General features: G+C 33.4%; 3 protein-coding genes across 3 annotated transcripts; all 3 read left to right on the forward strand.

Annotated features, from left to right (window-relative positions):
* The first annotated feature begins 1,561 nt into the window (after positions 1-1,561).
* On the forward strand, positions 1,562-4,729 carry LOC129890735 (rho GDP-dissociation inhibitor 1-like). Its single transcript, XM_055966226.1, has 5 exons — positions 1,562-1,657; positions 1,909-1,969; positions 3,103-3,324; positions 3,994-4,118; positions 4,649-4,729. The coding sequence occupies exons 1-5, from the start codon at positions 1,562-1,564 to the stop codon at positions 4,727-4,729; spliced, it is 585 nt and encodes a 194-aa protein (XP_055822201.1).
* An 870-nt stretch (positions 4,730-5,599) lies between these two features.
* On the forward strand, positions 5,600-13,187 carry LOC129883138 (pheophytinase, chloroplastic). Its single transcript, XM_055957735.1, has 8 exons — positions 5,600-5,937; positions 7,082-7,174; positions 8,018-8,229; positions 10,781-10,925; positions 11,009-11,081; positions 11,617-11,763; positions 11,898-12,023; positions 12,810-13,187. Exons 1-8 carry the CDS (start codon positions 5,681-5,683, stop codon positions 12,873-12,875), a joined length of 1,119 nt encoding a protein of 372 aa, XP_055813710.1. The 5' UTR covers positions 5,600-5,680; the 3' UTR covers positions 12,876-13,187.
* Positions 13,188-14,214: 1,027 nt separating this feature from the next.
* LOC129883148 (signal peptide peptidase-like 3) lies at positions 14,215-24,562 on the forward strand. Its single transcript, XM_055957747.1, has 14 exons — positions 14,215-14,471; positions 16,969-17,127; positions 17,316-17,427; positions 17,951-18,070; positions 18,856-19,007; positions 20,252-20,425; positions 21,179-21,213; positions 21,315-21,471; positions 21,626-21,679; positions 21,795-21,887; positions 23,151-23,293; positions 23,681-23,751; positions 24,074-24,157; positions 24,237-24,562. The coding sequence occupies exons 1-14, from the start codon at positions 14,331-14,333 to the stop codon at positions 24,338-24,340; spliced, it is 1,599 nt and encodes a 532-aa protein (XP_055813722.1). The 5' UTR covers positions 14,215-14,330; the 3' UTR covers positions 24,341-24,562.
* The last annotated feature ends 918 nt before the right edge of the window (positions 24,563-25,480 follow it).

A 25,480-nucleotide genomic window follows, 5' to 3' on the forward strand; every position in this document is an offset into this window, starting at 1 on the left:
TAATTTCTTCTCAAGATAGGTGTTGTTTAATTTATTTCATATACATTATATATATATATATAAATATATTTTTAGCTTAATCTCAATTGATATTGATGTGCTTCAACTTCAAATGTACATAAGTAGGTACTTAAATTTATACAATCAAATGTACATAAGTAGGTACTTAAATTTATACAAAATTGAACAAGTAGATACATATATTGTACATGACGTTCTACGTAGCAATTCATATTTTACGTAACGTCTTACTTGTATTATGTCATATAGGATATATGTATCTACCAGTTAACTTTATACAAATTTAAGTATGTACTTATACATGCATAAAAATTTGAGGTCATAAATAACAGATGAGACCAACTTAAAAGGTATGTTTATGTATTATGTCGTAAAAATATATAAGATAAAATTTATTAAGTTATTATTAATTACTCTCTTCATTTCATATTAAGTGAATTTTTGAGGAATTTTTCATTATTCAAAATAATTGAATTGTTCAAAGTTCAAAATAGATGTTTGAAACTTTTTTCATATTTGTCTTTTCATTTATTGAAATTTTATATTTTCTAGGAGATAAATTATATTACTTGTAAAGTTATATTTATGATTTTACAAAAGACAATAGTGAAAAGTATGGTTCAAATTAAGTCCTTAAGTATTTTTCTTAATATACGTGCATTGCCTTATAAATTTAGTTAATATGGAATGAGGAGAGTATTAATATTTCTAGAAAATTGAGCACAAAAAATAATTTTCTAATATAAGGGTAACATTAAAATTATTATTATTTTAATTTTTTAGAGAGAGTAGTAGGTGGAGTATCTGATTTAATGGATTGATAGCTATGGACCATAATAAATTAGGATCTACACGTGTTAAATATTGCACGCCAGCCAAATTTTCATGATTTTATTTAAACGTAATTATTTTTCAAAGACATAATACTATACCTTAATCAATATGAATATTATGATCAATAAATATATTAATTATTGTTTTTTAAAAAATATGTAAAGTCTAATTAGGTTTTATAATACATAAAATAGAATTAATCGAGCTTCATTATAAATATCGAATACTAAATAAGAAAAAAAAATCTAAAACATAAAGAAAAAGAATTCTAGAACATTCAAATCCATTGGGGTAAAACAGAATTCAGTTTTAACCTCATATTCACCTTTCAACATGAATGAACACCATTAAGCTCCCCTTAATTCTTGTATTCCCCCATAATTAACAAATTAAAGTAATTAATCCACAAACATTAATCACTTTCTTGAAATTCTTCTAATTTCTCTTCTACCTTAAAACTCCTCCTTCTTGCACTTCAATTTCACCACCATTGCAACCTTTTCTTCTTCATTCACATTTTTCTTGAAATAATTAGGTGGTGAGAATTTTAAGTGAAGAAGAATAGAGGGATGATTTCATTGTTATTTACTAAATTTCACAACATGCATCACTGACTCTCAAGGATTTTTTGATTATTAAAAGAAATTTATGTCGTGGCACTAACCCAGAAACTTTTTTTGATTATTACAAAAAAAAAGTGGTGAGAATGTCAGCTATTGTTGAACCAATCTCACCAAACAAGGCCTTGACCATGAACACAATGATGGATGAAAATGTTGAACAAAAAAAGATGAAAATGCAGGTAATTAATTAAATTGGTAGGTATGAAAAACATATATATCATTTTCTTATAATCGTAATGTTTGTGCCAGTTTATATGCAACTTAATTAATTTTATAAAATATGTGCTATCAATTATTATTTATCAGTACAGATACAAATAATTATGTTCATCAAAACTTGACGTTTGATAAATCATGATGACTTTTTTTCCTTTATTAAGGATATAAAATATATGTAATTAATTATGTGTTGATTGTTTTTACTTGAAAGGATGATGAAAGTTTGAGGGAGGAGCAACTTCTTGAGAGTGATCATGGCTCTTCAGAAGGAGGTATATTTTTTATGTCCAAATTAACTCATATCTAATTAACCAAATATTATGTTATGTTACAAATATTTAAAACTACTATGGATCAATTTAACACACACTTTCTAAAATTCTCAAATATCATTCTAAAAAAGTGACCAATTTCCCAATTAAGTTATCACAATATAGCTTCATTTTTTTTCCTTCTTAATAACAATATAATAATTGGATCAACTCGTTTAAATCTCAACTATTTCATCAAGACATTTGTTATTCCACTTAAGAAAATCATAATCAAAATTTAAACTTGATGATTTGAATCTTTATGTTGATACAATTAAACACATTACACTTTTATAATTACGGATTCAAAACTTAATATTTATTAAAGACATAATATATAAATAGACATTCAAATTTAGCCTTAATTGACAAATAAGCTTTCAAGCTTTGAGAATGCAGATCTAGACACCGTAACTTGATCTCAAGTGACAAGAACACTCCACGTCTCCACCTTGTCTTTACAGTGTCTCATGGACACCTGACGCTAACGTGACACATAAATATTGGAGGTATCTAGATAATCGGTTTTGTAAGTTAGACTATTCAATTAACACAATGAAAGCGAGTCGATATGTCTAGATGTGCATTCTCAAAATTAAAATATTCTTTTTTGCCAGCAGAGACCAAATTTGTTAAGCCTTTTTATATATAATGCCTTTATTAAAACTTTAGCCTATAAGCACATGAATCGAAGTTCGAATACTTCCTTCCACCAAAAGTTAGACAGATGAAAGTAAAGCTAACAGCCAAGAAGAGTTAACATTCAACTTCCTTTTGCACCTTCTAACATTTCGAGTTTCGAATTCTCCTCACGCTTTTTTCATCATCATCACAATTTTCTCTTTGAGAATCAGTAACCGGTAGGTTACAATCTGAATTTCAGACTGAAAAGCGGAAAGTACTGTGCGTCTTCTGCGCAAGAAGTTCAATGCGTGTGAGTCCCGATACTCCGATTGTGCTGTCCGTCGCCTTCTAAACCACTGACTTTTCTTTTGTCTATACACAAAATGCCATTTCTTTTTTCTTAGGTTATTAACAAGAATATATTTTGTGTTTATAATCTTATAATTTATTTATTTTTATAATTTATGCAGAGAATGAATTAGAACCAAAAGTACAAGAACCAAAATTATACATAATTTGTCCTGGAAGACCAGATTTAGAGCTATCTGAGCCCTTCTTTTCCACACCTAAAGAATGCCTTTTCACTCTCAAGGAAGCAAGTAGATACAAACTCAAATTTTCATTTATTGTCTCCAACAATGTTGTCTATGGTTTCAAATACATCAACACTACCTGGAAAGCTGGTGTAAGAGGTAATAAATACTACCAACGTTTCAATTTGTTTGATCTATTTGAATTGATAAATTAAAGATTACTTTTGAATCGTGTGATTTTAAACACGTCATGTAGAAAATTGAAAGTAAAAAGTTGTTAAAAGGGAAAAAGAGTCATTCTTTTTTAAGTAGACTAAAAAAGAAAAGTAGGTCAAACAAATTTAAACGGATAAGGAGTATTACATACTCGAGTTAATGTTAAAAAACACATCTAAAGTATCCATCTTTTTGAGTTTCATATCTGAACTATCATATGTGCGAGTTTCATACCTGAACGATGGTGATTTCAAGTATAAAAAGTGAACAACTGAGAGTTGATGTGTGTTTTGATAAATAATTGGTGATAGTTCAGATATGAAACTCCAAAAAATCGAATATTGTAGATGTGTTTTTGACATTTCGTTCAAAATACTCGGTGTACTCTTTAATTTGTATCAGTTATAACACGCGAAAGAGTTGTATCAATGCATATTGCATCAGAGCATACACATGTATGTGTATTGTGTATTTACTACAAAACTAAAATATAGCTACGTATGCTTCATAATTTTTTTGAAACTGTAGCTATATATCATAAATACAATCTAAATATTTGTCACGCAACATTACTTTTCCTTTATTTATTTATAATTTGCATTGTTATGGCAGTTGATAAGTCTCAAGTGATGCTTGGAAGTTTTGAACCTCGAAAAGAGCCATATGTATATGAATTAGAAGAAGATGTAACACCTTCTGGTGTCTTTGCAAGGGGTTTATATACTACAAGAACACAGGTAATTAAATTATTTCAGCACATTTTTTTTTAAAAAATATTTTAAAAACAATTATATATGAGTATTTTAAAAAGAATAAACATGTATGTTGATCAATTCACCATACCTTACTGATAGAATAACACTGAATATATTATTGTTGTTGTATGTCAATAACTCGCAAAGCCACATTGGCCTAAGGGTGATCAATCAAGTATACTTCGCCAGAAAATTATGCCCTCGTATATTATTTTTTTTAGCACAAGTGAAGCTTCGAAAAAAAAGAATTTGTCGCGTAGTGTTGACACATAATATATTTGAAAATTGTTTAGGTCATGTTACCATAAGCGACAAATTTGTGTAACCATACAAATGTCATTTCACGTTTAAGACTATAAATTTCAAAATTTTTACAGTCACAGAGATATTATATCATGTATAAAATTATAAATTTTAAAAGTTTTTATTTCTTTTTTAAATTTTGTGTTGATTCAAATTGAGGCAATATTTATATTTATATTTTTATTTTTATTTTTTGTTGATATTTTCAGGTTATAGATGAAAAAGAAAGATGCTATGTGGATATCAAGTACTACTTTGACATTCAAAGGCAATGGCCTGAAAGCTCCTAAATTTGTAGTTTTCATATAATTTCAATTTTTAAGAGGCTAACCACTAATGTAGAGAGTTGAGGATTTTTTGTTGAAAGTCAATTTTTTATTTTATTTATCAATGAAAAAGTATCATTTTTTTAATCAGTAATATAATATCGAATTCGAATTATGAAAATGAATAACTTCTAACGTATAAATTTTCATAAATATGATAGTACTTTATTTATTTGTACGACACAATCACTTATAGCATTCAATTATTATTGCTAGCTAGTCATTACTATAAATTAGCGTCGTCATCATCAATTGTTACTGATGCTAACTTTTAATAATTTTTCATACAAACAGTTTTTACGATATGTAATCTAATATATCTTTGAAAAAGAATATATAATGAATAAAATATTTAACTATTATTGTACATAAAAATTATATTTACTCAATTAATTAGATATAAATTAGATACATATTCTAATATTGAAAAATTTATGACTTTAATTATTTAAGTAGTATATAGACTTACATAAAAGATCCTACAATAATAATTAAATATGTATAAAACAAAAAATGAGCTAAATCAACGAAAAAATTATCCAAAACATTATAACAATAATAACAGCATACTCAAAGTCAAAAATATGAGAAAAATAACATATATAAAAATAATGTTTTCAATATACTTTAAACTCAAATAAAAAATATTAAAAAACAAACGTGAAAAACAAATATAACAGTAAAGAAATCATCCTAAAAACAATAACAAATAATATATATGATAACATTAGGAAGTAAATTGAAGAAACGCTCAACAATCTGCTGCTAACGTTACCTAATTATTAATTTCAAGAAAATATAGGGACATGGCAGTATATATGTGGCTTCATGCTGTCCAAACAATTTGGAAATTTTAGCTTTTCTTGCAACTTAGCTTAAACATACTCTCTGTGTGTATTGCTTTCTAAGATTATTATGGCAATAACAAGTTCTTCAACAATCTCCATGTCCAAATTGGATTTCCCTGTTTCATGTTCTCAAAGCATAAGCAAGAAAATCTCAATTAGTTCAACCCCTTTTTGTAGCAAAAAATATGTTCCTAAAAAGTTGTTCTTTTCTATCAAGAATCTAAAATCTTGTGGGTCTATATCAAATTCACTTGTAAATGATTGTTCAATTGATGAAACCTCTAAAGAAAACACGACTCAAGTTTCCATTGAAGTGAAAAACAGGTAAAAAAATATATCTTTTTTGTAGTCTTGCTCATACCCCACCCCCCACTCACCCACACCCCAAAAAGGGGGGCGGGGGTTAAAGACTGTAGCTTTTGTTGCCCAATGGACTTGGAATTAGCAAGAAAGATTGAGAGTTGTAATGTGGGGAGTCTTAGAGTAGATTACTTTATCTTTGATATGAAATGAGCCCCTAATGCGGGTTAGGATTTTGAGTTTATGAGTTCTGAATTCTAGAAAAGACAACTTACTAGGTTGTTGCTAGATTATTTATACATATTAAGTAGATGTTATCCTTGAGCCGAGGGTATATCGGAAATAGGTTCTAGGTAAGGTGAGCATACACACTGCTCTCTGAGACCTCACTTGTGTAATAGAGACCTCACTTGTGGGATTACACTGAGTATGTTGTTGTATTAAGTGGATGTTTGAACACTAATACATGGTCTGAGCCAAAGTTATTGAGTTGTGCTAAATCTGTTGTAGCTCCGTTCCTGTCCCCTATATAAGGGATTCATATAAGTAGAGGAGAATCTAGGATTTAGGTTTATGGGTTCAAACTAGGCTCTTTCCATTGAATCCATTGTACGTATGAAATATGGTTTCAGAATTTAATAATTGCTGAAATTTTGGTTAATTTTATCATATAGCTTGGATCCATTTTGAAATGATGTGTTCAGTTGAACCTATTATTTATTTGCTCCATCTGCCTATACATATATCGGACTCCAACTAGTTTGGATTTTAGATGTGGTTGGTTGATTGATCGATCGATGTACTTCTTCCTTACTAAAAGAGTGGAGTGGGACTAGTGACAGATTGAAAATATAGTAATGCTAAATGAGTCAAATTAATAATGAAAAAGACTTTATAATTCATCATAAAGCTATTAGCTTTCTATAACTCGAGCACATATGTTTCTGTTAAGAAAATTACATTCCTGCTATGCTTGGAAAGTACTTCCAGAACAAGCCCTGGCGAATTAATTGGATGTTTCAAAATAATCATTCTGGGAAGATTGTGCATGTTGCCAAGACTATCACTATTTTGTTTGTTAAGGTTTCTTACTGATATCATTTGGTGTATTGCCTGATTTGCACTTTTAATCTTCATAGCTGTTTATCTGTTTGTTTTGGTCCTGCAGTACGTGGAACTGGAGGGGCTATTCCATCCGATATCAGTATTGTGGCAACAGTGGCCCTGCGCTCGTTTTAGTCCATGGTTTTGGAGCAAACAGGTCAACATCAATCACATTTTGCTTATAGGTATTAATTTGCAAAACTACACCACAAATAAAACATTCCCTATATCCTTCCATTTATGAATCTCTTTCTCTTTTGGCTCTTGAAGTTTTAATCACATAGTAGATTACAGAATTTGAATTTTAACATGTAGGTTATCTTTAATACGTTTTGTCCTTCTATATACCAAAACCAAAACTCTGTTATGCTAATTTTCTTCGAAGATACTTGAATGAAAGCTATAGAATAATACCGAGAACGCGATCAATCTTATTTTCTTTACTAAGTGTAGAAGATCTTACATCACATAAGCCAATTTGTATGTAAAACTTTCGAAGTATGGAACTTTGATCTCAACATCTTGCAGCCACAGGCTAACAGTGGAACTGGCATAAATGGTACTAGTTCCGTTTCAACTTGTTTGTCGATTTGATTTGACAAAGAGTTTAAGAAAATAAAGAAGAATTTTGAATCTTGTGGTCTTAAACTAAATATATGTGGAATGTATCAAATTGCTCTTTAATCTTGTGGTCTTAAACATGCCACGTGAAAAGTTAGAATTAAAGAGTTGTCAAAAAAGGAAAGAGGCATTCTTTTTGAAACAGACTAAAAAGGAAAGTAAGACAAACAAGTTGAAACGGGGGGAGTGAATATTTCTTTATAGTTGTAAACCAGAACACATCATTGACGTGTAGCTTATTTTGCTGGCTGTTGATTGATTTGGTTTCAATCGAATGCAAGTTTCAACTTATTGGTTCCATGCACATAGATCATCTTTGTCATTTTATTACTATTTCATTCTCTTTGAACCCATATGTGGAATGTTCCTTTTCCGACAGTGACCACTGGAGGAAAAATCTACCTGTTCTTGCACACTCACATCGGGTGTTCTCTATCGACCTTATTGGTTATGGCTATTCAGACAAACCAAATCCTCGTGATCTTGGTGTAGACAACTTTTATACATTTGGAACATGGGGCTGCCAGCTAAACGATTTTTGTAAGGATGTCATCGGAGATAAAGCCTTCTTCATTTGCAATTCCATTGGAGGTGACTTCTTCTCCTTCTGTTTTGTATTATGAGCTAAAGTTAAAATACTTATATCTTGGCAATAGATTCATTTCACATACTCATGAAATATTTCAATTGATTCTAAAAAAAATAAATTAACAAGACATTTATGATTCATATGAAATAAAATAGATAGGTATTCTATTCTCTTTTTCCTTTGAGTCTTTTTTCTTCTGTTATCTGTTCTGAGCTTGATGAATCACTAGTCAATGGCTGTCTTTCTGGGCTTTTCTTGAGTTCTTCTGTAATGTGTTGATCTTTTCTTGGTTGTGTTTGCTGTGTTCTTTTCTCTGTTATGATGTTTTTTTTCTTCTTAAATTACTGTTGAGAGAATGGTATTTGGATTTGTAGTGATGATTTAGAATGTGGGGTTGTTTTCTTTTTGCTGAATCTGATAAAGATTGGACCTTTTTTTTTTGTTTACTTTTTTCCTGTAAATGGAAGGAACCAGTTTCATTGCAAAATGTCGTCTTGGTGAAAAGGGTTATTTACCCTGGATTTAGTTTACTAGGACAAAATATATCGAATATAATGTTTGTTATATGCAAACATGTAGTTATTCAGACTTGCTGTTATATGTTTTTGACTTCTTAACTTTCTTTCTATTTTTCATATTTTAACCCAATTTTTTTGCTATGTGGGAGAAGTGTATACATTTTAACTTTTAGTGGAACGTGAGCCTTTTCAAATGACTGTGAGGGACAAAATCCTTGTAATTTCTTCTAGTATGTGTTATTAAACATCCAGGAGACCAGGACTTTCAAACACTAGATTCTAGTTACTAGGTTTTGCAGTGTTAATTAGGGACAATGCCTTGGTATGTTCTTATTAAACAAACATGAATCAGTATGTGTTGGCACATATTAGTCTTTGTCTATGGTTTTCTGAAATTGCTTTTGATTGATATATTTAGTTTTCTGCTTTGTTTTCTGAAAATGCTTTTAATTGATAAATCTGTAAGGGTTGTAGAAGCTTTTTAAATTTCTTTGAGTTCAATCTTCTTGTCCTTTCCATAAAAAAACTAGATGTGCTCGAGGTTGTTAACATGCTACAAGCCTATGACAATGTAAGTTTAGCTCATCATTGCCTCATAGTGCTGTGGTTGAGCATTCTCTTTTCTAGGAGAGACACAGATGCTCCAGTGCGGAGGTGCGAGAGGTTGGCTATGGACGATTTCAGGAGGGGCAAAGGGAGGCCGAAGAAATATTGGGAAGAGGTCATTAGACATGATATGGCACAGTTGCAGCTCTCCGAGGACATGACCTTAGATAGGAGGCTATGGAGGACTCAGACTAAGATAGTGGGCTAGGTGGCCGATCGGTTCTCCATAGTAGTCGTAGTCGCGCTCATTTGTCTTAACATAGGATTTTGCATGGGATTACTGCTTATATTAGTTGGCCCAGTCTACTTTGGGTATCCTATTTTATCTATAGTAGTTAATGCCCCTTTATCCCCGATCTTTCCTACCCTGACTTTATCGCTTTATCGCTCTCATTATTTATATCTTTATATTGTCTGTTATATGCCTGGCTTTACTGACCTATGTCTTGTTTTTCCTTGTTTCTCCTCCCTTGTTCTTCTCTCTTAAGCCGAGGGTCTTTCGGAAACAGCCGCCCTACCTTTTAAGGTGGGGGTTAGGTCTGCGTACACTCTACCCTCCCCAGACCCCACATGGTGGGATCACACTGGGTTCGTTGTTGTTGTTGTTGTTGTATGAAATAAAATAGATAAACTATATGCAAGAACGATTCTCTTTTATTAAAAAAAAAAGAAGAAAAGAAACCTCTTTTGTTTCACTTTGAGCGCCAAAAGTATTATTTTGTGTTTTTCTTCTTGCTATTCTTAACCAACATTGTTAGGACACATCATGCTTTAAGTTTGAAGAAATAAATGTAAGATACTAGCTATTTTATTTATTTTTCACTATAGCCGTCTAAAATTTTTCTAGTGTTTCATCATTCATTACAAGTATCTTCAACATGTTTGAAATTAGTGTCTGTTTGGTCTAATACAGTGAAATGAGCGTCTTAGTAAAACAATAGATATATGTATCTATAAATATCATTCAAATTTGTCCATGGTCACATAAGTTCATATTTACTCTATGTTTCGATATATAGTTATCACCCAATAATAAGGAAAACATATAGATTTCTTCTCCTCCCTGCTTTGGTGCCTTCGAATGAGAGCCTTAACGTAACTGGTAAAGTTACTGCCATGTGACCAGGAAGTCAAGGGTTCGAGCTATATAAACAACCTCTTGCAGAAATGCAGGGTAAGGCTGCATACAATAGACCCTTGTGGTCCGGCCCTTCCACGCACTCTACACATTGCGGGAGCTTAGTGCACCGGGCTGCCCTTTTTTTTTGCTTTGGTGCCTTCATCTCTTGGAATTTTTTGGTCTCTGGGTCACAGTAGCAAAGCGATTTCACAAGGGGCATCATTGGCTTATGTGCTTATTTCATATTCTTGCTCTTTATGTTATGTGATGTTTATAGCCCATAAAAGAGCTTTCTGGCTTCCTCTGCAGGACTTGTTGGTCTTCAGGCTGCAGTTTTGGAACCACAACTCTGTAGAGGCATTCTTCTTTTAAATATATCTCTCCGAATGCTGCATATAACGAAGCAGCCTTGGTTTGGTAGACCACTGATTAAAGCATTTCAGAATTTATTGAGGTGAACTTCTTTATTCATTATATCTCGAAGACTCAAACCTTTTGCTATCTGTACTGGACTCATCTTAGGTGTTTTTGCCTCAGAAATACTGAACTCGGGAAATTCTTTTTCAAAAGTGTTGCTACTCCTGAAGCAGTGAAAAACATTCTGTGTCAGGTAATCAACATGTAGCACCCTGGTGTCTATAAACTTATTTTCGCTGAAGAATTTCAATGCTTGACTGTAAGAAATCTTGTGCCTCAATTGCTATTCTGGACAATATAATTTTGGATTGCATATGCATTATGCATAAGCTATTAAAAAGTACACAGAATCTAACTAGCGGCGGAGCTAGGATTTTTCACTAAGGAGGTTCAACATCTATTATGTATATATAAAAAATAATTTTAACTATGTATTGAAGTGTAATTTTTCATCCAAGGGGGTTCGGATGAACCCCTTAGCCCTACCTGCTCTGTTCCTGAATCTGACATCCAAAATAAAGTGACTTCTGGCTGCTTGTAACTTTAATTTCAGCGTGGAGACAATGATTAGGTAGGCATTTTGAGGGAAAAACATGTAGTAAGTTGTAAGGATTTTTATAAGATCTTGACATTTTAGATCAAATAATCATGCCTTTCTCATATTTAGTTCATCTAGAATGTTGTATGATGATTGACGCCATAGCTACATCTGATAAGTTGCTCTGCAGTGCTACTACGACACATCCCAGGTGACGGATGAGTTAGTACAGGCCATCCTTCTTCCAGGGCTTGAGCCTGGTGCTGTCGATGTGTTTCTCGAGTTTATTTGCTATTCAGCGGGGCCTCTACCCGAGGAACTATTACCTCAAGTGAAGGTGATTCTCGAATTATTGCTTTGACTTCCCATACAACATTGTCTTCTATTTTCTTGTTTTTGAAACTAAACCTTTTTTATTTTGGAATTCCGGGGCCAAAATCAATGTTCTTCGACAAAATGTGCATTTTGCAGTGTCCTGTTCTGGTGGCATGGGGTGACAAGGATCCTTGGGAGCCAATAGAACTTGGTAGAGCCTATAGCAAATTTGATACAGTCGAAGATTTCGTCGTCCTCCCTAATGTTGGCCATTGTCCTCAGGTATTTCCTCCCTCTTTTTTTTCATTATTATTTTCTTTCGTACTCGGAGATAGATTCAAGATTTAAATGTGATGAGTTCAACCAATAAGGTTTTTAGTACTATACCTTGAAACTTCAGTGTTTTTTTTTTCCATATATATCTGTACTCCGCGTAAAAAATACTGAGTTCAGTTGAACCTGCATGCTCAAAGTAGTTCATATACAAAGCAATAACGTCAAGAGAATACGTTTCTTCAAAGTTTGCATTTCATCTCGTGACAAAGGATGACTGCTCGTTTTCTTAACATCAACCAAAGAAGGTTTTTAGTACTATACCTTGAAACTTCAGTTTTTTTTTTCTTCATATATATCTATACTCCGCGTAAAAAATACTGAGTTCAGTTGAACCTGCATGCTCAAAGTAGTTCATATACAAAGCAATAACGTCAAGAGAATACGTTTCTTCAAAGTTTGCATTTCATCTCGTGACAAAGGATGACTGCTCGTTTTCTTAACATCAACCAAAGAAGGTTTTTAGTACTATACCTTGAAACTTCAGTTTTTTTTTTCTTCATATATATCTATACTCCGCGTAAAAAATACTGAGTTCAGTTGAACCTGCATGCTCAAAGTAGTTCATATACAAAGCAATAACGTCAAGAGAATACGTTTCTTCAAAGTTTGCATTTCATCTCGTGACAAAGGATGACTGCTCGTTTTCTTAACATCAACCAAAGAAGTCTCATCTTAGTGAGGTTGTTAAATTTTAAACTCAGTAGCGTGTCTCATCGTTGTGACATTTTGTAGGACGAGGCACCTCATCTTGTGAACCCACTGGTGGAATCATTTGTTGCCCGGCATGCCAACGTTTGAGAACTGAGTCGCGGTGAACATGTAGTCTTGTAGTTTACATCAGAATACACGTTTGGTTTCGCGTCCAAGGAAGGTTGCTTGCTAGTCGAAAAAGACTGAAAAAAGTACTATGGGAGAACAAGAAAGAAGAAAAACAGTTTACTCTTAATTCATGTGAAAGGGAAGTAGGTAGTTGATTACTTGACTCTTGCAGTGGCGTAGCTACACAGACCGAAGGTTGGTCAGTTTGAACATGCTTGTTGAAAAATTATTATATGTATATAGAGAAAACAATATTATTTCGTATATAAGTGCAAAGTTACTTTTCATACATGTTATATTGTTATATATTGAACACTCTTTATGACTATAATCTAGTGAATCGATAAACTTTTTTTTTCTTCTGTTTATATATTTAGACAAAAAAATTGTATCAGAAAACATCTTTGTAAAGTGCTAAGCCCAAAATCTACACGTTTGATGTATTCATACTATAACAACAACTATGCTCCAGCCCAAAATAAGTTGGGATCGGCTATATAAATTCTCATTTCGTCATTTAAATTCATATAAACTATAGCTAAATTCTTTTATATTTGAAGGGATAGTCTAAAGTCGTTAAATTTACGAAACACCAACTTAGAAAGAGAATTTTGAATTTATGAATTTTGGATTCTAAAAAATATAAATTTAACGAGTTCTTGATAATTATTTATACTACTATATATTAGGTAAAATTTTAAATATATTTTTATTTATACTATTATATATTAGGTAAAATTTTAAATATATTAAAATATAGAATTTGACCCAAACTATTTAATTAATGAAATCCCAATAACAACCTCATTACCTAGCTTAACACCTTGTTTGGATGGTTGTTATCCGCTATTGTTAATTTAAATATAATATTTATTTTAATTGTTATTTAAATTGTATTGTATCATATCGTTTAAATTTATTGTTAAGTAATGAAGAAAAGAGCCATTTTGTATAGCGATCAATTTGGCGTGATCGTTCCGTTACCTTAATATTTTCATTTTATTTTGTCTTTACTTATTATTTAATAATTCTATTTTATCCATACTCGACCTTTTCATAATAGTTTTATCCCGTACCCTATTGTTTTTGTAGATTTATCATTCAAATTATAAATATATGATATTATGTAATAACGGAGACGGAGAACGATACAGACTATTCAAATACTATATTCATTCAAATAATATAGTGATACAATACAATACGATATATTTTAAAATAATACGTGATAGAATACAATACGATACGAGATATTATTAACCGTCCTCCAAATATAAAGTATTTCTCACATTTTCTTCCAATCCCCCCCCCCCCCCCAAACCCCTCCACACGCACAACACCACCACCCCTCAAAATTTCTGAGCAAAAACAGAGATTTGCCTTTGAATCTCCACAAACCCTATGCGGAGCTAATCGGAGATCAGTAGATTAATCATGGCATTTTCACGGCGGTTAATCGGAGTAAGCATTCTAAGTTGTCTTCTTCTTCTATCATCAACCGCTACCGGCGAAGATGATATCTCACGCGCCGCCCCAGCTAATGCATCGAGCTCCTGTAACAATCCTTATCGAATGGTAAGTTTGATTCAATTAATGTATTCACAATCCTTTTTCTGTTAATTTTTTGCTAAGATAAGGTAATTGTGCGGAAACGTAGTTACAGTATTTCTGTAATCTCTAGTTTTAGAACGTTTGGTTTAGCTGAAACGGAATTGTTGAGTGTTGGAGTGAAATGCGTCTAAATAGAATTGAATGGGTGTAGAGTATTCATGTAGCAATCACCTACTAAGTTGGGCAAAAGATCAATAATGAGAAGTTCTTGTTGAAACTCAGAGATAGAATTGATAGGTATGTGAAAGATTGAATCTTTTCTCTCTTTGCTATTATTTTCTTGCTATTTTAAGGTAATTATGAGGAAACGTAGTTGTGGTGGGTGGGTGATTGTTTCTCTTATGGTATTTATCTAATATCTAGTCTAGTTTTAGAACGTTTAGTTTCACTGAACGCAATTACTGAGTGTTGGAGTGAAATGGGTCCAAATAGAATGGAATGGATGTAGAGTATTTATGTAGCAATCACCGACTAAGTTGGGAAAAAGATCAATAATGAGAAGTTATTGTTGAAACTCAGAGATAGAGTTGACAGGTATGTGAAAGATTGAATTGCTTTCCTCTTTTCTTTTTTTTTGTTGCTATTTTAAGGTAATTATGCGGAAACGTAGTTGTGGTGGAGGTGGGGCAGTGTTTCTAGTCTAGTTTTAGAACGTTTGTATTGGAATGAAATCGGTCCAAATAGAATGGAATGAATATAGAGTATTCATGTAGCAATCCTCGGCTAGTTTGGGAGAAAGATCAATAATCTGTGAAGAAGATTACTTCCTTGCCTTGTGGAGTATTCTGCAGCAATCCTCAACTAGTTTGGGAGAAAGATCAATAATCTGTGAAGAAGATTGCTTCCTCGCCTTGTGGAGTATTCTGCAGCAATCCTCAACTAGTTTGGGAGAAAGATCAATAATCTGTGAAGAAGATTGCTTCCTCGCCTTGTGGAGTATTTCTAGTCTAGTTTTAGAATGTTTATTTTGGCTGAAACTCAATTACTGAGTATTGGAGTGAAATGGGTCCAAATAGAACTGAATGGATGTAGAGTATTCATGTAGCAATCCCTGACTAGTTTGGGGAAAAATCAATAATTTGGGAAGAAGATTACTTGGGAAGAATTCAAGGAGTACATACACTTTGAAGTGGCAGAAGGAATTAAAATAAGATTTTGGTTAGACATGTGGTATGGAGACGATACACTAAAAGATGAATCTCCTAACATATGTCAAGTTTCTGTTAGTTCTGAGTCAACTATTGCTGATTGTAGAGATAATACTGAGTGGAGTATATTGTTAAGAAGGTGTTTTCTGAATTGAGAATTCAGCTGCCTGACGAGGATACTACATACCGGAACAGGCACTTTGCAGAGACATAATGGATACAATCTGATGGAATTAGAATAACAGAGGTATTTTTACAGTCAAAAGTTGCTATCAGGTCTTGAGAAACACATGTACACTCTTGGCGATGGAAGGAGAGATGAAAAATTAAAGCTCTAACAAAAGTAATTTGTTTCAGCTGGATAGTGATGTTTGAAGCTTGAGGATTTGTCCTTTGCAATAGATGCTTTTGATTATAAGCTATTTTTATTATCGACTCGACCCAAATAAAAAACCATTTTTGACAAAATCAACCATTTTCATGCACTATTGAGACCGGAGGAGCATACCACAAGCTAAATCAGAGAAAAAGAACCAGACAGAACCACTCTATCAGAACTTTCAAATGTTAAACAAGATAGAAGAAAGTATAATTAGCCTTGCGGTGAAGTTAACGGAAAGAAGATCTATATATGCTAAGAGGCAAGAAGGACACATATAGACTGAATTAAGGAGTAAAAAGACTACCTGGTCATAGTAGAAAACCCCACATATTATAACATTTTACAGCTCAATGCCCTGAAACATAATGTGAATGATCTTAAGTACACGTGTTGAACACAATTTATACTCACTCTTCTATAATTGTAAAAGTACATCTACTGGATGCCAGTATTAACAAAACTATTTTTACTTCATCCTTTTAAAAAAATAGAAGGATCTTACTTAATCCAAGAAAAAATAGAAGAGCAGTACATGGAAGTTCTAGTGTGCATTCAATGAGGAAAATAAAGATCTACGATTGGGAGATTTGCAACATGAGTTGTATGCATGTGAAAAAGGGAGTTATCATTTGTGTTACATCTCCGAATTCAACATAACTAACTAGTTCTGGATTGAGATGCAGTTGATCAGTTATTTGATTGTATTTCTGTAATTGCTTCTTGGTGATTTGGGAATGTGAGGAAAATTGGATTCTAACCAGTTGATGTCATGTCATCTTTTAGAAGATCTAAATTAATGACCAAGAGAAGATTGGGTCCTGTCTATTTTCTTGTTGGGACAAACTATTCTTTGTTTTTACTCTGTTTTTCACCTATGGAGACATACTGAGTTACTTGTTTCATACCAAGTTGCTTCTATCCTTTTGTACAGGTTCTGGTGAAGTTATGGATTGATGGTGCTGAGCATGAATCAATAGGTGGCTTAAGTGCGGCATTTGGGTCTCTTTTATCCACTGATATTAAAAATGCCCCTAGATTGCCTGCTACTTACACAAAACCCTTGAATGGCTGTTCCAGCTCCTCTTTTAAGGTATTTATTCCAGATTCCTGACAATGACTTTATTATTAGGTAACTAGCCCTCATCTCAGGGGCTTTTCAATTCATCATCTACGTCTTTTGGTTGCAATTCTTACTTTGACATATGCAAAATGTTAACCTTTCTTTATCATTTTGTTAAACATTACTTAATGCAGAGATCTTTGTTTACTTTGGTCTAGTTATCAGGCTCCATTGCACTAGCTCTTCGCGGTCAATGTGATTTTCTGACGAAGGCTACGGTTGCACAAGCAGGAGGTGCTGCAGGGATTGTGCTGATAAATGATCAAGAAGGTTGTCATCCATGACTCATAGTCATATAAGTTTTTATTTTCTCTTAATTTTTTACTTTTTACCTTTTGGTGATTATGAGCCCGTTTGGATGGGCTTAAAAAAAGTAACTTTTATGTATGAAGTGCTTTTAGAACTTTAAAGTGCTAAAAGATATTTTTATAAATAAGCAGTTGAGTGTTTGGATAAAAGTGCTTAAATGAGGAAAATTATGTGAATTTTAGGGTTAAAAGAACAAAAAGGATAGTTTGGGAATTTAGTTAAAATATAAGGGATATAAAAGTAATTTCCATGGTCAAAGAAAATGACTTTAAGCACTTAGAAAAAAAAAAGTTAGGAATCCTAACTTTTCATTTTTGACTGACTTTAAGAACTTTCTGGCTTAAAGTTAGCATTAGGCAAACACGTCCAAAAGCTGAAAAGGGGCTTTAAGTTGGTCAAAACCAACTTAAAGCCAATCCAAACGGGCTCTATGTCTCCCCCATCTTTTTCGGAAATGACACTATTTTTTCCTGCTATTCTTTAGATCTTCTGGAGATTGCTTGTCCTAACAATTTTACGGTATCAAACATAACAATTCCTGTTGTAACCATTTCAAAAGCTGGAGGAGATGTCATAGACAAATATATCTCTGCTGGAAAGAAAGGTAAAGTCTTGGCCTCATGTATATTACCTCCATTTTCTGTTAAGGTTAACTTTCTGTTGATTCTAGTTCTGGTTTCCAAGGTATCTGGTATCTTAGGATATCACTTATACTTTCTCATAGTACATGCATTGTTTTCATGCTTTCAATTGTCTATGAATCTGTTGTGTGATTCTTGTGTTTCCGGATAACGTATACAACGACAACAACAACCAAGTGAAATCTCACAACGTGGGGTCTGGGGAGGGTAGAGTGTACGCAAACCTTACTCCTACCAAGGTAGGACGACTGTTTCCAAGAGACCCTCGGCTCAATATTTCCGGATAATGTATGTCTTTCAAAAAGGTGTTCAACTCATTTCCTTTCTTTAGGATATGATATGATTCATACTTTGTATGATACATGCATAGCTTTGCAGGAAAGATATGATAAGGTCTTTTTTACTATTTACATGTGTGCTTTCGACACTGATGAAGTGCAAAATAAGTATGGAGCACTTCGTTAGAGCTCCATAGCTCAAATCTAAGGCATGTTAAACTCCCGTTAGATTTGAGATATGGAGCTCTTGTAAGTTGTGAGATATAATTCCACGGCATGGTATATAATTGAATCTTCAAATATCATTGCTCACTGATGACATTTAAAACTATATTGCAGTGGGTTCTCTAGCTACTCTGTCCATTGTGCATTTCTCGTCATCCTTGTTTATATATTCTTATCTCTTGCTGTTCCTCTTTTCTTGGATCGTGGAAGAATTAACATGCTGAACATATTTACTTTTAATGCAGTGGAGATTATGTTTTATTCGCCAGATCGCCCCATTCTGGACTACTCAGCAATGTTCTTATGGATGATGGCTGTTGGCACAATTTTTTGTGCATCTTTTTGGTCGGAGTTTACTACATCTAAGGAAAGCAATTTCAATCAACAGTCACCAGAGGTTCTAAAAATAGCATCCTGATATATCTTTGCATTTAATATATATAGACTCTTATGTTCTTATAGAATTAATTAGCGATGCTCTGCTTGTTTTAATCAACTTTTCATACTGTGTCCTGAAGTTGATATCTTAGTACGTTGCTGCACTGTGTTAGATAGTAGTACACTTAGGAATAGCTGCAGTCTTTCAAAGTTCATATATCTGGTTCTGTAACATGTAGATTTGGATACAGATTCTAGTTCTACTGGTAGGGAATTTAGATTGCAACTTAGCTGAACCACGGAGAATTGTTAGAGCATGAATAGATGAGGAGGAAACGATGCCAAACAATCCTTTTTGGAAGAGAGAGTTCAAGGATTTTATATGTCATCGAAGCTATAGGATGAATGAATATTTTGCATTATGGGTATTGGTCCCGTTAAGTGGAGAGGTATCAGGAGCAAAGTGGTGCTTAAGGCAGAATAGCTATCCTTCCCTGACATGATTTTGAAAGCTAAAAAATTTTCTCTGTTGAAGGAAAAGGAAAGAATGCAGATGATAGCTTCACAGCATTAGGATATAATCGTTGTTGGCTTAACATGCATTAGAGATTGATTTATTATAAGAGGAAATTTTAAAACAATGAACTGGTGGCAATGATACAGAACTCTTGGTCAACATCAACAACAACAACAACATACCCAGTGAAATCCCACAAGTGGGGTCTGGGGAGGGTAGAATGTATGCAGACCTTACCACTACCTCATGGAGATAAAGAGGCTATTTCCGGAAGACCCTCGGCTCAAAAGTATCAGCTCCAAATAAGAGAGAAAAACCAATATATATATATCATAATGGCAAATATGAAAAGTGATGCAAATTGTACAAGACAAGAACAATAACAATAGCAAAATAATGGGATAATCGAAAGGCAATAACAACACAACTATAATGGCATGCCTAGACCTACGACCAATCCTAAACCGTCACGAGGCAAGCCATCATGCTATCCTTAATTTAGTGCATCTAGCTTGTAACATAATTGCTGTGGAGCAGGAGCTTCATTTTTTATTTTGAGTTCAGAATTGATTTTTATTATAGAATGTCAATGCCAACTCATCCTGATTTATATTTCTTATTTTGCTCCTCTTTTTGTTTCCCTTATTCTTTTTGCTTGGAGTCAAAGATTTGGATAAATCACATTTACTTTTAATGATTAATGGCTTTCATATCGAGTTTATGTGTTTTTCCTTTCTAATTTTTAGGTGATTGCTGGAGGTTCCAGAGAAGAAGATGACAAGGAGATTATAAATATCACTACAAGGAGTGCTTTTGTGTTTGTCATCACAGCGTCTATGTTTCTGTTGCTACTTTACTTTTTCATGTCTTCTTGGTTTGTCTGGCTGCTGATAATACTTTTCGCTATTGGTGGAGTTGAGGTACTCAAATAATTCTCTACTTTGACTTGATCACTAAGCCAAGATAGCTTTTTTCGAACTTGGTTAGACAAAACCTTCTCATTTCATAGCACTGCATTTCTCTGTTCATGGTGCTACTCGTTGACATATTATAAGCCATCTGTTGGGTACAAAAAGGAAGCATGATGATAAGCAAAGATGATCCATCCATGAATTAATCACATCCAAGCAAGCTTTTCAAAACAACCTGAAACCAAAAATTGCACACTTGTTGACCCAAACGGTCAAATCAAACAGAACCTGATTAATATTCCACAAATGGGACCCATCCCTGCGACCCATACTACACCTTCAATCTCAATCTGTGTTCCCAAAATGACCCACTAATTATGGTGTCCTTTCACCTCATTGAGCATAGCATTGCCAGTTATATTGTAATCAAGGGAATGTATCAACTGTTGAAGTATTCATTTTGCTTGGTTGAATCAAAGATAAAATGATCTATTTTCCACAAGAGCTCATAGAAAGATTTAATGATCTTCCTCAAAAAAAAAAAAGACTTAATGAAATTTTGTGCTTAATGCATTTTCTTTATGGTTCTGCCTTCTATGTTCTTTATATGTGTTACCCTTCCCAGCCCTAGAAAGATTGAAGTTTATGGACACATATTGGGCATTTATGCATCTTGTTTGAGCTGTACTTGGGTGTCTTTTTCAGTTTGATTGATTCTGTCTCTGCTTATTGACTTTTGGTGTTTAATTGCTTCCTTCTCAGGGAATGCATAGTTGTATAATATCCCTGGTATCGAGGTATAATATTTCCAAGAGCATTTGTCTGCCTGTCAGATTAAGGTGTCGAATAGATTTTCTAATTAGCTTTTCTACCTTGTTTCAAACAAAACTGCGAGTAGCAAATGTAAAGGTTGTGGAAGGAAGAAGTTGAATTTGCCGCTTCTTGGGGAGATTTCTATTCTTTCTCTTGTGGTCTTGATATTATGTGTGGCATTTGCAATCTTCTGGGCAGCAACTAGGAAATCATCATACTCTTGGATTGGCCAAGATATTCTGGTAAGCTTATTAGTAATACTTGTCCTAAAAAATTTCATGCACTTGTTTGCATAATAAAAATTTCATGCATTTGTTTGCATAATGGAGTTGAAAAACTTTTTTGCATGGTTTCACTCTCAACATGGTTAGAATTAAAGAACTTTCTTGTTTCCAGGGAATTTGTTTGATGATAACTGTTCTGCAGTTGGCTCAGTTGCCTAATATAAAGGTCCGTAGATACTTCTGTGGATTCTCGTATGAGAGGAGTTGATAGCTTTTTTTGCTTCATCATGGTTACTGACTTACTGTTCTAATTTCATTTGATGATTACTATTTTGCTTTAGGTTGCTACGGTGCTTCTGTGTTGTGCATTTCTCTACGACATCTTTTGGGTTTTCCTTTCGCCTGCTATATTCCATGACAGTGTAATGATTGCAGTAAGTTCTCTCTTTAGCCTACATCTATCTCTCTGTACTGTTCATGCAGACTTTCTGTATTATATGAGCTGCCAATTTTAACCTTTCTGTAGGATGTGTAATATTATGTTGGTTTTCCGACAAGTGTTTTTCCTACTTACCTGAAAGTTTTATTGCATTTTCAACATATATGAATATGGGGAATATCTGTGCCAGCTAAACAAGACTTCCTGGTGAACACTGGTCTTAGACTCTCAGTTGTATATATCTGATTTTGAACTCAAGTATTTGTGTCTCATAGCAGAACCAGGTTGGCTAGCTTATATATTAGATTCTTTAGTCCTCTTGGGTGGTTTGAAGGCCAGGCCCTTGCACTGACAGAAAAAATCATTGGGAGTGTCATTTAGCTTCTCCTTTTTATTGGCAGGAAACTCGAACTCTGCATGTTGATGGGATGAGTTCAGTGCCTATTTAGTAAAAATCTTCGCTTTATGTTGAAATGTTCAATTGTGTAGTAATGATTCAATTGTTTTGTCATTTATATAGGGTTTAACTGTTTCCTTTCTATCTCTTAGGCTATATAAGGATTTTCTAATATGATAACATAAGGTTCACTTTTAGATCGTAGAACATGAGCATGCTTATGTGTAATAATGATTTTTTTGATAAGGTATTATACTCTATAGAACAACGAGCTTGCAAGGGGTGTCGAGAATGAAAAAATCGAGAATAGTTCTGTTGAAATAAACTTAATTGAATGAGGAAGATAATATGACTCAAAACGATTCGAGAGTACTGAGAGTAGCACGAAACCTTCAAGGAATAAACTTGAATTGTGGATACATCAAAACTTCTTAATCTGAGACCGGAGGGTCTCAAGAACGTAGTAATCAATAATTAAACTTAACACTTAATAAAAATTCTCTTTAGTCGATGTGGACTGTAGACATTTCACCGAAATGAAACTAAAGCATTTGATGGTTTTGCACATGGATGAACTCATGATATTTGTGAAGCTTCTGCAAAATAGTTTAGATCATATAGATGTATCTAGGGGAGCTTAAATGGTGCACCTATGATATTTATGTTTGATGGTTCAAAAGTTGATTTGCATCTTTTGGCTATATGGCAGTAGCGGTTTGGTTTAATTGTTTAGTTGTTTCTTCAATAAGCTGGAGTAATACATGATTCTTGTCCTTCATTATCACGAGAAGTTGATTTAGCTCTTCAAACCTTACATTGAAATTTCTCACTGACATCTTCCTGAGTTCGTCCCTTTAATAGGTTGCCCGTGGTGACAATGCTGGCGGAGAATCCATCCCAATGCTTCTGAGAGTTCCTCGAGTATCAGATCCTTACGGTGGCTATGATATGATTGGTTTTGGGGATATTCTCTTTCCTGGTTTACTGGTTTGTTTTGCTTTCAGGTATCCCTTTGTTCTTCAGCCATCTTGCTAGCAAAAATTGTTAGCCTCTCCCAAAAAGTAAAAAGAACTAAGCACATTGTTTTAAGGTGAAACAAGAAGAATATTCCTCTTTGTGCAGTTGTTTTCTACCTTTGCCCTTCGAGTTAAGACAGAAAATGGTTCCTATGATGGTGATTAAAATTCAGAAATCGATGATGGGGAAATGTATTGGATATAGAGCTAAAGATATTTTCAACCCTATGGCACCTTTTCCCTTTTATTTACTGAATGAAAGTCATTTTTAGTTTCCTTTTCATCCATATCTCATCTGACGGATTCACTTTCTTTCTAGAAAAGCCAGTGGAAATATGAACCTCCCGTTGATCCACTTTTCAATCTTTTTTGCAGATTTGACAAAGCTAGAAGGAAGAGTGTACTAAGTGGATACTACATCTGGATGATGGTTGGTTATGGAATTGGTCAGTACTTTGCTAAAATATTCGTTATCTTCTTTTAGCTACTTTGCTAATTTTTTCCAGCATCCCTTTGAGTAAATGATGTTAGTTGTTCGAGACCAATAATAATTGGTAAAAACACTTGCAAATGCCTAGTAAGTGTCTGTGAAGTATAAACTGCTGTCTTAAAGCACATTGTAAACAACAATAACAAAATCAAAATCATTGTTGATGAGTAGTAATCCTGAAATCTGTCGTTCGTCTTTTCTCCTTTTACTTTGTTTCCGTTTCCTCCCCCAAATTCTCATTTCAATCTCCTCTTCCAAATCAACTTAAAATTTTGCAGGTCTTTTATTCACGTACTTGGGCTTGTATCTAATGAACGGTCATGGGCAACCTGCTCTTCTATATCTTGTGCCCTGCACACTAGGTATGACAGTTTAACAACCTCTTGAATCAAAATTTCTGATTGACATTCATATTTCATTCATTGACGTTTTAATCTTCAGGAGTTTATGTGGTGCTGGGATTGCTGAGGGGAGAACTTAAATACCTATGGAACTATGATAGCGAATCAACAAAAGTTGCAGACTCGCTATTGGAAGACGCCTGATAGATATATAGATGGGAGAAGAAATATTAAATCTACAAACACAAGCCAATTGGTGTATAAGCTGTTCATAGAATTAAGTTCCAGGAAGTTCTTGGCTGTGTTGCATATGTATATTTTCCGTTCGCGACAGTGATTTTTCTTTCACCTTCAATTCCCACTGCAGCTATTCTTGATCAATATGTAACATTACAGTAATCATATAAAAAGGAGAAGTTATAATGAGTCCGTTTTGATAGTCACATTTTCCTCTATTGTTCTGCATATCATTTGTTGTACCTTTGTGTCTTGAGGGCATTTGACTTAAGATGGTGATAGTTGTTTCCAAAATTTTTGCAATTTAACCGCTTTAAATCAACTTAAGGCGCGCAAGTCTGAAGTTCAGACGTAATCGTCTAAAGTTTGGCTTGCCAAAACGTAACTTCAAAAAAAATTGAAAGCAAACAAAGTTATGACATTTTTACATAAAGTTGCCTAAACATTGGGTATTTGTTAGTTATTAGTGTCTCTTATTAAATATTTGATCCAGAGGTAGCAAGTGCACATATAATCGCTTGGAGGACTTCTTTTTAAGAGTAGTCAATAATTTCAAAATATTTAACATATTTTCGATAGACTTTTGGCTCAATCTAAATACTCTAAAAATCATGGCTATGGCTTAATTAGGGATGCTCAAAAGTGGTGCCGGGTATAATTCCTATCATGATTGCATATCGATTAGTTAAGCTTAAAATTTATCACTTTATAGACATGTTCAATCATTATAAAATCATCAAGATATCAATTTATCGGTTGTCGACTGTTCACAGTTTGATTATCAATTTAACTATTAAGATTTCACACGCCCCCCCCCCCCCCAAAAATAAAAATAAATAAATAATGAAAAATCACTTAGAAATAATATAACGAAACAAATGAACCACGCACATGAGCTAGTAAATTGCATCTTTGTTCAAAAGCACATACTGACACCTTATAGAATAACTAAAAAATTGAAACAATGAGAAGTATGAAACCACACCTTAAGTGAAGAACTTTATATCGAAGGGTATAATTATAATTTACTATCAGTTTATCGGTTAACCCATTAAGAAATAATTCCAAACCGTTATAGAATCGATAGCCCAATAAAAAAATCTAACC

Source organism: Solanum dulcamara, chromosome 1, assembly GCF_947179165.1.
Source record: "Solanum dulcamara chromosome 1, daSolDulc1.2, whole genome shotgun sequence".
NCBI classification, from domain to species: Eukaryota; Viridiplantae; Streptophyta; class Magnoliopsida; order Solanales; family Solanaceae; genus Solanum; species Solanum dulcamara.